Below are 15496 nucleotides of genomic sequence, written 5' to 3'. Positions count from 1 at the left end.
TCATTTAGAAAAGATTATAAAATTGAGTGCTTTCAGTAACAAATACCAGAAAACTCAGCTGAAACTAGCTTAGCAGGGAAAGGGTCTCTTGGTTGACATAAGCAAAAAGTCCAGATCAAGGTGGATTTCTCATCCCATTTGGTCATGGCTCACACTCCACTTTCCTGCTGGTCCTTCCGCTTTGTTCTCCTCTTCCTGTCAATTTTACCTCTGGGCTAGATGACTTTGTGGTCCAAGATGACTGCCATTAGCAACCAGGACTGTTTTTTTCTGTCACCTCCAGAAAAAGAGAATTCCCTGCTTCCTACAACCATCAAGCAACAGTTTTAAAATGTAATCTGAGTGGTTCATCCCGGGTCTTTTGGACAATCTAGTAAACCCAGTCTGCCTCTCTCTATGGCCCATATAAAGTCTGTAGGAGAACACTCAGTTATTCTTTATCCCAGTAGAGTTTGGGGGTGCAGTTTCTTTCCAACTTCCTCATCCCACTTGTGATGCACAGATCTCTTCAGCCATCTTCTTACCCATTAGATTTCTCAGACATGATGTAGACCCTAGTACACAGTATTACTCCCGACTGCAAGGAACCCAAACGAAGCTCTTTGACTGGTCTCAGTAAAGCCCTTTTATCTGAGAGGCTCCTTACCCTGTCCTGTTAAGAGGAAAGATACGTGGGAATCACAGCATGCCAATTCTCTCCAAATAAATCTCTTCAAACCCTTTATACTTCCATGTGGGGAGGAATATAACTATGCCTAAATTTATAAATGTGTAAATCCTGGTTTAGCACTTCACTTTGGATTTTTATGTCTATTTTCCTATGCCTGAAATTTCCAATTTAACATCCTTTAACATAAATAGAAAACACAACAATTTAAAGAAAAACCTATACCTTGTAGCCTTCTAGGTATTCCCCCTACCAATGATACCCTCTGCCCTTGGCTGAAGCAGCATATCTTCAGGCTTAATGACAGGAATGGCCTTTGTGTTCTTATTTGTATATTTATTTCTCAGACAACGTATCCCACAATTCTAGAGTTCTTTCTTCCATCTGTCTGGCCTTGAAAGGAAGAAAAGTCACTTAGGATATGTTTACATTAAAAACAAAACAAAATGAACTTCTTCTAGACTGTTTTTACCAACCACTAGAAGACAAATTTCCACCTAATTTTTTAGATAGAGCACAACTTTCATCAGAGTGACTATTTGCATATTTACCCAGAGCCACTATCTAGGTGTAAATTTTATTTTAAAAAGCATAGTGCTTTCACAATAGCAAAGACATGGAATCAACCCAAATGCCCATCAACGATAGACTGGATAAAGAAAATGTGGTACATATACACCATGGAATACTATGCAGCCATAAAAAGGAATGAGATCATGTTCCTTGCACTGACATGGATGGAGCTGGAAGCCATTATCCTCAACAAACTTATGCAAGAACAGACAACCAAACACCACATGTTGTCACTTATAAGTGGTAGATAAACAATGAGAACACATGGACACAGAGGGGGGAACAACACACACTAGGGCCTGTTGTAAGGGTGGGAGGAAGGAGAGCATTAGGAATAATAGCTAATACATGCTGTGTTTAATACCTACGGTATGGGTTGCTGGGTGCAGCAAACCACCATGGCACACGTTTACCTATGTAACAAACCTGCACATCCTGCACATGTACCCAATAACTTAAAATAAAAATTAAAACCAAAAAAGCATAGTGCTTTTAAAGGTAAGAGCTGATCTCTAACAATTGGCAGTAGTAGTTAGAAGACTGTGAGTATATTGTCTTTAAGAGTTTATACGTTTTCCTCTTGGACATTTTGAACCTTTACAACTTCATCAAAATATGTTAGATTTATCCTAGCTAGGTTTATGAAACTACTTTTATTTATTATTCCTGGCTTATATGATGTAGTCATTTTTGGTGTGAGAGTTAAAATTGTGGGCATTTTGTAGCATATTTTTTGTGCCCTATCTGTAACTATTCATGGAGATCAATGGATGGATAAGATACTACAATATGAGTGAGTTATGTATTGCGTGTATTGTTTGGTAATAACACTCAGAAGGATTAATGATATTTTTCTGTCAAAATATTACGGCATTATTTTGTTTACTTATAGTCAAGTCAAATCTTGGTGTCAAAACTGCTGCATTATAAATGCCACATCAAAAGGTTTTGTGCGCTGAACATCTAGGATAACGAATGCAGTGATCAGGGATGAGTGTCAGGAGTGTCATCTTTTCCCATATCCTTCCTTAGGACAATGAAGGAGCGAGCAGAGTGATAAAAAGCAGGGGCCTTTGAGCATGAAGGAATGGTTGGAACAAAAAAGATCCAAGAAGCCCAGAATTTGCTCATTAAACAGGAAAGAAAAAGAGACTGTGTTAGAATTAACGTGGCCAGAGCATAGGGAGAAGCTAATGAGGAATTTCCTGAGCAGGGCAAGGAGAGCTGGTTGAAGCATGAAGCTGGGAGAGATAAACTTTCATGTTTGGCTAAGATCATCAAAGGAGGAATGAGTTGGAGGCATAGGAAATAGAGTTCTGTGTTAGCTGTATTAGTTTTGATATGCCTATTAGATCCCAGAGGGTTGGTGAGTAGGCAGTTGGGTATATGAGTAGTAAACCTCACTGAAAAAATTCAGGCCCAGAGATAGAAATTTTGGAGTCATCAGCAAATGGATGGATGGTGCTTAAAACTACAAGGCCGGAGGAGATCACTTAGGGAGGAGTTCAGTTAAAGAGGAGGGCCCAATGTTCTATCTATGTTTATTCATGAGTCAAGAAGAGTGCAGGTTAAAGACAGCAATCGGTCAAGAAGAATCATGGAAACTGAGATGAGCAGCAGGGAAGCTGGAAATCAAGGAGAAGGTGGTATCACGAAAGCCAAGAGTGAAATGTATTTCAGAGAGGAAGGAATAATGGACAGTGTCAAATGCCACTGAGAGGCTGAAAAGATATGGATTGATTTCTATATTTTTTTTTCTAGGTGTGTGTATTATAAAACACATGGGATATAGATGCTATTAATTTTTATGTAGAAAGTGACTGGCAGGAAATTTAATACTAAATCTTTCATTTCTTAGTGCAGAAACTGATTATATCGGAATTCCCTAGTTTGTCCTGGTGGGAGTAAGGAGTGTTACAGGTGAAAAAGAAACATGAACGACAAAATGCCTTAAATGCCTTTTAATGAAATTTCTTGTCTATGAGATGGCATTAAATATGCTTGGAGGATTAACTGTGAAGAGAAAAAATTAATACCAGTATGTTTGAAAACTTGAGAAATTCCTGTCAGCTCACTAATTTGCAGCTAGGATTTTAGCTGACTGTTTTCTAAGACCAGAAAAATCTCAAGAGAAAAGTGGCATTTAGAAAGGTGTACACATGCCCAAGACACCTTGTTAGTGAGACATATGGCAGTTTCTTGCCACTTAAGCATTTCATTGCTTTGGTTGCTTCCTTTTCCAAATGCGTAGTGAATTGCCAACAAAGCACTGAAGCTCAAAAATGACACCTCATGTTAACCTAACAAGGTATTATGGGTTATACAAGAATGTGTTAGATATTTATAGCCTGCTGAAAATTCCTGCCTACACCATCTCTGAGGTCAAAATTCAAAGGCCCCTCCATCCTAGTAGCATCGATGTAACCCATAACTAATAACGTTTTACAAGCAAAATGTATTGCACTTGCAGATTTAGTATATTCTTGAGGTTGCCAAATGAACAATAATTAACATAAGAATTGGACTCCACCTGCTTATTTGATAAGGATGCTTTCTGAGGCCACCTACTTTGAGATAATTCCTTCTCTGCTTTCTCCCTCGAAATCATGATATCCCTTCTTAACCCCAAATCACAAAGGTACTAAGGAATAGAGGCAGATATGCCATTCTAGTGATTTCCAGCTGGGAAGAATTTGCTTCCTGTGGGGGCATTTGGCAAGGTCTGAAGACTTTGAAATCTATTGTATAAAGGCCAAGGATGCTGTTAAACATCTTATCGTGTGCACAGAGAAGCCTGCTACCATGAAGAATTATCCAGCCCCAAATGTCAATAGTGTAGAGCTTGAGGAACCCTGAGTCACTCTGACGGTTCTCAGTACATAAATGAGAACCCCAGATAGGTATAAGACCTAGTTGAGGAAAGGGAAAGGAGAAATAAAGAAGAGGATCAAAAGAAAAAATAGGGATGGAGAATAGAAGGAGGCATTTATAGATGTAGTAGGGTAGAATAAAGAGAGAACTAGGAGCAATTAGAGGGTTTTTTTTGTAGACACCCTGGGTTTCCCCATTTCCCCAGGGTGATGCTTCATGGGGCATTAAATGGTAGGAATTATAACTTGAGATTTTAGTGAATACCATAGGATTCATCTGTAGGTGCAAAAATAGATTCAGCCAGGTGATTACTTTCTCTAAGAATTAATTCATTTAAAAATAGTACCAGAATGGTTGGAATATCTAAAAATAGAGAAAACGTTATTGAAAAGCCTTTTCATTCTTCAGGGTGGTACAGATGTCTTTCACTTTCATAAGAAAAAAAAAAAAACCTCTTGGTCAGATCGGAGTCTACATTAGTTGTTCCTCCTCTGATCTCCTTTGTTCCTACATGCCTGCTCTTCTGGAGGACCAGTCTGTGTTGTATTCCATCAAAGTTGTGTCTAGTTCTAGGCAAACAGCATTTTCCTATAAATATTTCATTCATCCCCTTTCTCTTTATTCTGGCTGTCCTTATTTATCTCTCTCCTTTCTCTGAAATCTCTTTGTCCTCCATTTGTTTTCTGGAGTCTAGAAGAGTCCTTCAATAGATAGAGTGAAACAAGATTTAGAGAGTCTTCCTGGGAATTGATTTATCTTGTCTGAGAGAGAAGAACAGTACCAGCTAGAAGCTTTGGAGAACGCCATTCCTTTGGACTAGATTGAAGCTATCAGAAATGGGTCAAATGAGGGATTAAATAAGACTTTCCTAGGGTCAGGTCTGTTGTCTGTTACGGGTGAAGGCAGTACTGGAGTTGTCATTATTGCTAATGGAGAACTTTCTCACACAAAGGGACTCTTGAAAACGTTAGAATATTGCTTATTTCTATCTTCTACCCCACTGTCACTATTTCTTCATCTTCCAAATCTGGGTTGAAGAATGGCCATGCCATTTCTGTATTCCTCCACTGTAGGAGTCATGGGTGGTAAAATAGGTTCGAGATGAAGGGGTTTTAAGATATTAAAATAAATAGTAGCAAGTCTATTTGGGGCTGTAGTTAGACAGAGACACATACATACATATTTGTATGCAACATTATGTTAAAAAAACGGATAGATGGCTTATGTGTGGGAGATGTTGGGGCAGACAGATGAGAAGTTTGAATGGGTAACGAGAGAAATTTAAAAGTAAGGTAATTATTGATTGGCCATTATTAAATGAAGCAGGGATTTCCAAGCTGTAGAACTTTTGTTTTGTTTCTGTTTATGTCTTTTCTCAATTTTATGAAAGAAAAAGAATTTCATTCATATTGAAGGCGTAGTTCAACACTAGGTGATATTGCTTAATTGGAAAACTTACTAGTGTGTGATGGGGCTGCTGTGCCTTCATTAAATTATGTGTGCATCAGCTATGAACAATTGCATGTAAATTAAGGGTAACTTTGGCATATGCATGCCAAATAGTGGTTCAGATGATTTTCTCATCAATTTTATATAATTTATGCCAGTTGGCTTTCAGAAATATATATATATGAGGAATGTCAGTTTTGTGTTTGTGCATGTGCCTATATTTTTAGCACAAGAAACATATTTTCCATTAACATATATCATAAGAGAAGATTCACATATCAGGGATTTTTGAAATGAGCAGTTTTTGCTAATATTATTCATTTAAGGGGCATGTAATTTTAGAAGATTATTATATTTAAAATAGAAAGGATCACGGTATATCTAAGGTTATGTCATTTGGCCTACATTACAGAGCAATGACAGTTGCATTCATCTAAATCACACCATTTATATGAATAAAAATAACAGATCCAAAATGGGCAAGTCAAGTATCTTATCTCTTTGATGAATCATTGATTTGATCATGCAATTTGAGAGGACTGGGGAGACTAGAGACCCTAAATTACCATTGAAAGCTATGGATGTGATGGTTAGAGGCACAGCTCAGGGAAATATAGCTGCATTCATACAATCATATTTCTTCAGTATCTACTGTCAGATGCTTTTGAAAGACGCATATTTTTAAGATTGTATTTTTTTCTCTCTATTGGAAAATAGGTCGCTGTACATTTATTTAATGTGCAGCATTAACAAATCAAACATACTCTAACCATTTGTGTTCTTGTGTAGTGATGAGAACATTGCCAGGTCCAACCTAGAGCTTCCATGAAGCTAAGGTCTGTCCTGGAACCAATATTCACCCCCTTTCAAGGAGCCGTTTGTTTTTCTTACTTCCTGTTTCTGTTTCCTTCAAGTCTAATTCACAGTCCACATTGCACTGCTTTTCACCCTTCTGCAGAGACCAGAGGATGCCCTTGAAACCAGGAATCCTTAACGCCAGGGCTACCCACTCAACCAGTCTTCCAGGCCCTCTGAGAACAGAGAAAGTGTTTACCTGATGTGAGCTGTATGGATTAGTAACGAGAGTTACTTTAAACACGAATTAGAGATAATTCAGTAAAACCTCTCTATTAACATCACTATCACTCACTTACACTCTGATTATTATTTTTTTTTTTTAGTACGAGAGAGGTGTATAGATAGGCATGATGCAGGAATTATTTGTACCCTGTGTACGTAAGAACATATTCATCTGTGTGGTCATGATAGGTTAAGAATGTGTGAGCATAAAAAGTTTACGGACTATTGCAGTAAATTGTGAATTCCTGTCTGATATTCTGCTTCTCTTTATTCCTGCTCCATTTTTAACCCATACAATATGCATTTCTCTCTCATATCAAGGTCCTCATGGTATATCTCTTGACTTTTATAAGCTATGTGTGTTCTTCAATCTGCCAGGTTTTATAATCTTGGTTTACCTTAGTTTTGATATTTGTACATAATTCTAGACTTCTGCTTGGTTTTTAACTCTCCACCCAATGTAGACCTTTATGGTGTGCATTTTTGTTTTCCCACATTTATACAAAGTTACACACATAGACATACATGAATACATATGTGGGGATTGTTGCTTAAAAATACACAAATGTAGCTGGGCACAGTGGCTCATGCCTCTAATCTCAGCACTTTGGGAGGCCATCATGGGCAGATCGCTTGAGCCCAGCAGTTTGAGACCAGCCTGGGTAACATGGCGAAACCCCATCTGTACAAAAAACAACCGCAAAATCAGCCGGGCTCTGTAGCATGTGCCTGTAGTCCCAGCTACTTGGGCAGCTGAGGTGGGAGGACTGTTTGAGTCCAGGACGCAGAGGTTGCAGTGAGCTGAGATTGCACCACTGCACTCCCACCTGGGTGACAGGGTGGGACCCTGTCTCAATGAAAATAAAAATTATAATAAAAATAAAAATGTATTTACAATTTGCATGTGCACACTATACATATTATATCACAATTTATTTTTAACGGTTATGTACCGTGGAAATTACATCTTGCTAATAGATGAAACTCTATTTCAGTCTTTAAAAATTATTACTCTATTGCATGGTATATATTTAACCCTGTTTCTATGGATAGACATTTTTAGGTTGTGTAGTATTGTTACCATTGTTTGCAAACAATGTTGCAATAAAGTTTATGGTACTTCAAAAATAAAATCATAACAGAAATGAAAACCATGTCACATGCTAAAAACATATTAAGATTGGCTGTGTTTGTGTGAAGTTTATAAGTTACATAACGCATACAGCAAAGTTACCCAAAATCTGTAATTGGGTTCTTATTCACATGGTTGTAGTCTTGGTTCCTGTGTCTGGGTTGGGGTTGCCTATGGTTCCCACTGATTACCATATTTCTGTGGAATTCTTAGGCAGCAGGGAACGCAGTGGTGGGAAGTGGGAAGACAGCAAGACTGCAGAATGTGTGGGGGCAGGAACTCTGAGCTACCAGGAGCAAACTGGTAAGAAAGAGGAAACTTAGTTTGACATCTGTGGAAGATCCTTGACTAGAGTAGAATGAGGTCTTCATAGCCATTTAGATCATTCTAGGTTTGCTTTCTTCCTGCTTTTGTTTGAGATGAGTCTAGAAAATTCTGAGCTCTCAAACTTGATCTATACCAAACCTCACTCTTCCTTCAAAACCTGAAATCATAATTCCTCTAGAAGCTGTAAAACCCTGTGCGTAAGGTCATGAGCTCTGAAGTAAAAGAAGTCTGTACTCTCCACCACTGAATAGCTTGAGGCTTCTGGGTAGTTTACTTAAATTCTCACCACTGCAGTTCTTTATTGTGGTCAGCTCTTAGATGCAGGAGAAGAGGTTCAGGAAGAATAGTGGGGAGGATTGCAGGAGAGGTAGGTAGGAGCTAGATTATGCAGCCTTCTTAATAACAGAATGAAAAAAGCCTGCACATACATGGATGATTATGGGTTAAAATTAACCTATTATTGAGACTGTAACCTAATATTTCTAAATTATCTCTATGGCAGTGTCCAGGTAACCCTAAAACTAAGGGAGATGATTATGTGAGACTTGAACACTCCAATTGTGAATTCTGATAGTAACATATATGGCTGAGAGAAATTTTATCAAGTATAAAATATTCAGTAGATGAAATAAAAAATGGAATAGTCTAAGCTTTATTTAATCTATAGCCACCATTAATACAGAAGTAGAGCCATGTTTATGGGAAATTCTCAGAAGCAAAAAATGAGCATACCGTAAAAAGAAAAAAAAAAAAGGAAAATTACCATCACCAAAATGTGGTTCAGTGATTTTTTGACAGCTTGTCCAGATTAGTGTTTCTTATCCTTCACTGCCAGACAGTGGAGATGAGTCAGGGCAGAAGCTGTAGGTGGAAGACTAAGAGTAGGAAGGAATGAAGGAGAGCCAGAGTCAAGAGCTACCTGTTCTGCTTGACGTCGTGACAGCTGGTGTCTATGAAACTGGGTTGGATGACTCAGGATTGTATCTACTGGCACTTCTTGGCCGTACATCAGCACCAGGACTATTTGAAAACTACTGCTCCAGAACAAAGGTTTTTAGCCCCAAATTTGAGACTTTGAAAGGAAAGGGCTTTCTTAAATGTGAACTGAGCCTTCCATTTGCTTTGCCAACAATGAATTTCTTCTGCTGTCTTCTATTTCTTTTTTTTTTAATTACCAAGCTCTGATTCTTTTGGCAGCTGGCTCAAAATCCTTCTTCCAAAATTGGTGGTTGTTGGCAGCAGCCAGGAAATAAATTGAAATCATAATTAAAATAGTCGTCCCTTGGGAAAAGAAGTTGAAACTTGGTAAATCAGACTTACAGTAACTCCAAGAATTGGAGCCAGAAAGAAAGCATGCAGAGCACCTAAACTGGTTCCTAGTGTAGTGGCCACCCTTTAAAGACATGGTCCATGCTTCGTTTTTTGTGACCTTCCAGTCACATGCCTTGCATTTCATTGGCTTTAATAAATACACATTAAAAAGGCTGATCACAATTGTATCACAGGAAAAAGAATAATGTATAGTTTTGTGACAACTGACAGCCCAAATCAGCAAGTGACAAGTTAATTTTGGTGAAACTAAGGAAATAGCAAGTAGGCAGTTACTATTGAATGGGGAAGGGAGACATCAGTGAAATAAAATGTTCTGAAATGTATGCCTGTTGGTGATAGAAGACATTCAGCCTTCAAGACAATATCCTGTATTTAAGACAATTATATAACATCTAATATTGTGAACAGAGGCCCTGGATTGCTGATTAAGACAAGCCCTATAAGCACCAGACCAACAAATGGCATGATTTCAGCCTTTGTTTAAAGCCACTTTGCTTTGTGTTCACTCATACAAATTTGTCCTATTTCTTTCTTTTCTCTAAAACTCAGAATCTGAGTGCAAATGTATTTATGGATAAATAGTGTTGTGTTAGGGGTAGCACCATCTAAATGATCTGGTCTGAAATGTGGCCTGTGTCCATTGAGACCCTCATGTGACTAAGGGCAGAATTGTTTTAGGTAAAATAATGTCTCAGCTGCCTAGCATGGGATATAATTATCTCTCGGATAATTATATCTGCACATGAACATGTTTCAGCCAATGGGTTAAGCACTTTATGTGTTATTAATTCCTCAAAAGAACGCTTTATGATAGATATTATTGTAGCCATTTTAAAATGAGGTATTCAAGAAACTGGATAAGAAACTATCCTAAACTCTCACGGCGAGTAGCGGGTAGGGTGCCAGGATTGTCGTGCCTCTCAAAGCTGGTGCGCTTCCTATCAGCCTTCCGCCGCCTCTGGGCTTGCTGCTTAATTGGGGCTGGATCCCATACAATCTCTCGCCTTGTTTTTCCATCTCATTCATCAGATCTGTCTCCCCTACAATATTTTAACACCTCAAGGACAGGAACATTTTTTGGCATCTCAATTCTTAGCTTGTCTGTGATAATGATGATCACATCCTACAAAAATTTCAGTTTTGCGAAGCAGACTTTCTCACTATCTTTTTGCTCTGTTTTTCAACTCAAGTGAAATCCAGCATCCACCACCGGCACCTCAACCACCACCAACTTTTCTGTCCCTAGCCTGCTCTTCACCTCTTATTATGTCTCGGATCTTTGAGATATATTTTCAGCACCCATTTATGCTTCGTACCTGGATTTTCTTGTTTCTTCTTTTACCAATTACTGGCATATTTTGTGGGTATATTTTGCATATTGTCAGTCTGCTATGTTGGAACATCATTTTAACATTGACTTCAAAAAAATCTCCAATTTTTTGTGTCCCGATGTAGGTGAAGCATTTTCATCTGCTTAGATATGTACATGGACTAGATTCAAGGGCAATTTTTTTTTGAGACTTGACACTTTTGTACATTTTATATATGTAGAATTTTTAAATGAGTAGTTTAGTTGCATTATGAATCTACCCAGATAGTAATTACAGTTTTTCATTGGAATTTAAATGACTTTTAGCATAGGACCTATTATGTGAGTAGCTGTTTCTTTAAGAACTCACCTTTTTTTTAACTGAACAAGGTGGAAAGAGCTTCACAAAAGTTGGAAGAGGATGCAAATCTATTTCAGGGAAGCATTTCAGAGAAGTTAGAACTCTACTTTTGCTTTTCTAACAACTCCCAAAATTGCAGTTTAATCTTCAGGTCACCAGGAAAGTATCCAATTATTAAAATCAGATTCCTGTGCCTTTAATTAATGATGTATTATTTAACTTCAATTATTAATACCATACAATGGTAAATATAAATACATTTTTCCTTTGTTTATAAAACTGAACATAAGTAGAAGAACTTAAGGCACTGAAAACAAACACTTGGGAGAGACTATGGATGGAAATAAGCAAAAAGTTGAGTCCTTCCATGTAAAAATTGACCGAGTTTCGGTCTGCTACTAGGAGAATAGCCACAAGCTCAGAGAGCTTTTGTTGTTTAGTGTTTTGGTATTACAATTACCAGTAACTTTGCATTGGTGATTCCTATTCTCATAAGGTATTTTACTGATCAGAATCTTCTTATTTTGTTGAATTCTCTCTGACATAAATTTTTGATTCTTGAAGTTAATAGCTTTTTTAGCATCTTGGAAATCTCAGATCACTTTGATAATCTAGAAAGCAGTGGTTTTTCTGTCCAGGAAAATGAACATACACATAGACATACCAAATCTAGCATACAATTTTGGAGAGTTCAAGAATTGTTGAACCTATTTGAAGACCCATTAAAGTATTTTAAAGAGCTTTATGGCGACCAGTGTGTTTTCACCAAACAAAATTGTAATGTTATCTTTAGACAAAACCTCTTTAAGAATATGGAGTTATATCAGATGTTTCTGTAGATCAAACATTTTTGCAATTTCCATCCATGGATCAAAATGTAGAGTAAATAAGTGAACAAAAGCAAACTACATTAAAAAAGTCAGGCATGGGCATAAAACTCTCCAGACACACAGCCACCTGCACATAAAAAGATATATACCATCTATATTTCCTTACCAACCTGTGGTAGTCATGTTGCTGAGGCAGTGCCTCAATCTAGATTTTACTAACCTAGACTAAATAACATCCAATTTTCTGTAATCAGAATAGCCTAGAGATAGTGTGATGGATCCTTAGGTTTTTAAAACGATAAATCAAGCATTCCTGTATTCTTTCCCCTGATTTTTACCTACAGAAATTAGGATATGTTTTTATTGTGTCCTCTGCAGCATATTCAACATCAAAAGGCAGAAAGTGTCCTTGATGTTTTAGTCCCTTTATTCATAGAGAAGATAATCCTGTTTCTGTTTAATCTCTTTATTTATTAGCTTTCATAGTTGCCACTAAATATTTTGAATCACTTCCAAATTTCTTGTTCTATAATTACATTTCTCACCCAACTGACAGACGTCAGTAGCTTTATCTGTTTTTCAAAAATGCATTAAGTACCTTAAGTTCCTTTAAAACAAGTTGTCACATGTGTCAAAATATAATCCTCAAAATGTTACACATAATTCTCATATAAATAGTTACTAAGCACATGTCAAGATTTCACTTAGCTCAACAATCAGGATGAAAATCTAGTTCAAAAAAGAGGAACATATATACACATGTACAAGTGTATATATATTATATAGTGTATATATAATGTATATATTATATATGCGTATATATGTTATACATACATATAATATATAATACATATAATATATTATATATTATAATATATAATACATATATACATATATAATATATACATTATATAATATAATATATAATATAATTATATTATTTATATAATAAATATAATTTATTTATATATAATATAATGTATACTATTATAATATATATAATTATACTTATTTATATAATATATAATGTATATATACACACATGTATATATGATATATATACAATATATGTATATTATATATACTATATATATTATATATACTATATATTATATATATTATATAATATAAACATGTATAATATAAATATGTAGAAACAAAATATATGTAAGTATTTTTCTCTGCATAGCTATATGGATATATTTATAAATATAAATGATATACATATTTTATATTTATAAATATAGATTTTGGTAGCATTCCTGAATGAGACCAGTTTTTCCTCTATCAATTATTTAATTCACAGAATTCATTTAGAGTAAAACTCCATACACTCAAGGTTTCTAGTTTACTAATATGCATCCCTTTTGTTCGGTAACTTTAGGTTCTTTCACATACATCCTCAGACCTATCTGAAAGGCTTGTTAAAACACATTGCTGGGTTCCACCCATAGTGCTTCTGCAGACATGGGGTGGGCCCTGGAAATTTGTGTTTCTGACAAGTTTCTAGTTGATGCACACTTTGAGAACAAGTGATTTAAGCCCAGGCTTTATTTGAGGATCAAGTAGGGCAGCAGGGAGTGTTGATTAACTCCCAAGAAAGTCAGTACAACCTCTGATTGGGTCCTTATTACTTCTTCTATGTTATTCCTGTTTTATTCTCCTGTCCCCTCTGTACACACGAGATCATCCACACCTGCGGCTTCAGCTGCCAAGTCTTTATTGCTGTCTGCACAGCCGCACCCCAGTGCTGCTCCCTACATTTGAACATTTCAAATCCCTAATAAGGGCCAGACTCCCAGTGTCTTCCCCACAGAGACCTGGCCTCCCTCATTTGTCCCATTTCTGTCAGTGATTTCAATTCCACTGCAAACCAGGGCTAGAATGCTCCAAATCACATGTTGTAAACTGGAAGGTGCTCTCCTCCCTCCCCAGTTATCATTGGCAGGCTTCTCTTAGTAGAGAAAATGTTTAATTTTTAAAAGTTTGGAATCTTAAAGAGAAAATCCTTTCAGTTTTCAATCTGCCAGTTCTCTCTTCTGTTTCGTGGATGTAGCCTTAATTCTTTATAATAAATAAAAGCTTCTGAGACTTCAAGGAAGTTTGGGAACTGAGAATTGTGGTAAATCAGGGAAGCAAGCTAGTCCTGGCAATCTCTTGGAAGGGCAGCTTTGGAAGGCTGGGAGGTCAGAGGCCAGACTTCTAGAGGTCATGTCTGAGGTGTGTAAGTGAGACTTGCAGCAGGAGATAATAAACATAAGCTTCAGGAGTTTGGAAGGGCAAGAAAGGAGAGTTTAAGAAGATTATCAAAAGATATATCCACTTCAGTTTCAGCTACTCGGGAGGCTGAGGCTGGAGGATCACCTGAGCCCAGGAAACTGAGGCTGTGGTGAGCCATGATCACACCACTGCACTCCAGCCTGGAAGACAGAGTGAGACCCTGTCTCAAAAAATCAAATATAAATGAAATAAAAATTAACAAAATAGATGTAACAAGATCAGCTGAGGGGAATTTATTTTGGAAGACAGGGAACTATTGAGAGCAGAAGAATTAATGAGTGGATTTTAATAATGCTACAGAAATAAAGTTCAAAGGAGAAAGAAAGATAGTCCAGAGTCTAAATTAAGTGACTGGCTTTGGAGAGAAGAGAACTATTTTTATCCAAACCCAGAGGAAAGAATGATGGCAGTTATGTCAGGCAGACTTGATGTTAAATAGGAGAGGGGAAATTGGGAGGTCATAGAAGTGAGACGCCTAGAAAATGCTCAGGTGAATGAGCACATTGCTGTCTGGATGAGTGTTGGACAGAGTGATTTTGTCATGGGTTAACCTGGCGCTGCTTTTCTTCCTTGTCTACTCCTCTGTAATTGGGTTCAGTGGAGAAGGCTGAGGTTAGAGATGACCTCAATATGTGAGGTTGATTTTCGTTGTTTCCATGTATATGAACAGTCCCTGTGTATGGATGGCTGCTGCTTTTTCTCACGTACCGTATGTCCCATGTGGCCAGTAGATAACGTTTGATACATTCCCATTCTGTGCCAGTGCCTTAGACCTATGTGTCAATGACAGCCAGCTGTCACTCATTCCTTGGCTTCACAAAGGGAAATAAATTCCCATAAGGAAGTAGATGTCCTAAATTAGATTATTTATGTTTAATGGAATAATTGAAAATATTTCATGGAATAATTGAAAACCTCCTGGTAATTTTATGAGGGAGTCATTTTCAAAAGTTCTATGTGAAAGAATTTCAAAGCAGAGCCCTTCTATCTGTTCCTAGAGAAAAAAAAATTGTGATTTGCTCTTCTCACCAGTGCTTTGTGTAGGAAAGGATGGCAGAATGCTGAGTGAGGGAAGCCCATCAGGTTATTGAAATGCAGCCACGAGAATGTGTGTGTCTCTTTCCAGGACCATGAAACCTCCTTCCCCAGGGCTCTCTCAGCACAGAGGCTTTCCCCTCGGTGGTGCTTCCTAGATGGTGAGTTCTGCATTTCTTGCGGGTATTGTGGGAGTTGGGGAACTTGAAGAGCAAGGCATCAATTGATAGGGTGGGCTCTAGTTTTCCAA

At 37.3% G+C, this 15496-nt stretch overlaps 1 protein-coding gene across 3 annotated transcripts in view; it reads left to right on the top strand.

Annotated features, from left to right (window-relative positions):
* Positions 1-15496, top strand: part of DGKI (diacylglycerol kinase iota) — a 475885-nt gene that overhangs the window by 377452 nt on the left and 82937 nt on the right. For all 3 annotated transcript variants that reach the window (XM_032761874.2, XM_058427069.1, XM_058427074.1), the window contains one exon: positions 15338-15407. In XM_032761874.2, the coding sequence (XP_032617765.1) occupies positions 15338-15407 (70 nt within the window). The remainder of the gene's footprint in view (positions 1-15337; positions 15408-15496) is intronic.

The sequence above is a fragment of the Hylobates moloch genome, unplaced genomic scaffold (assembly GCF_009828535.3).
Source record: "Hylobates moloch isolate HMO894 unplaced genomic scaffold, HMol_V3 SCAFFOLD_1, whole genome shotgun sequence".
NCBI classification, from domain to species: Eukaryota; Metazoa; Chordata; class Mammalia; order Primates; family Hylobatidae; genus Hylobates; species Hylobates moloch.
This window is presented reverse-complemented; position numbering and strand designations above follow the sequence as displayed.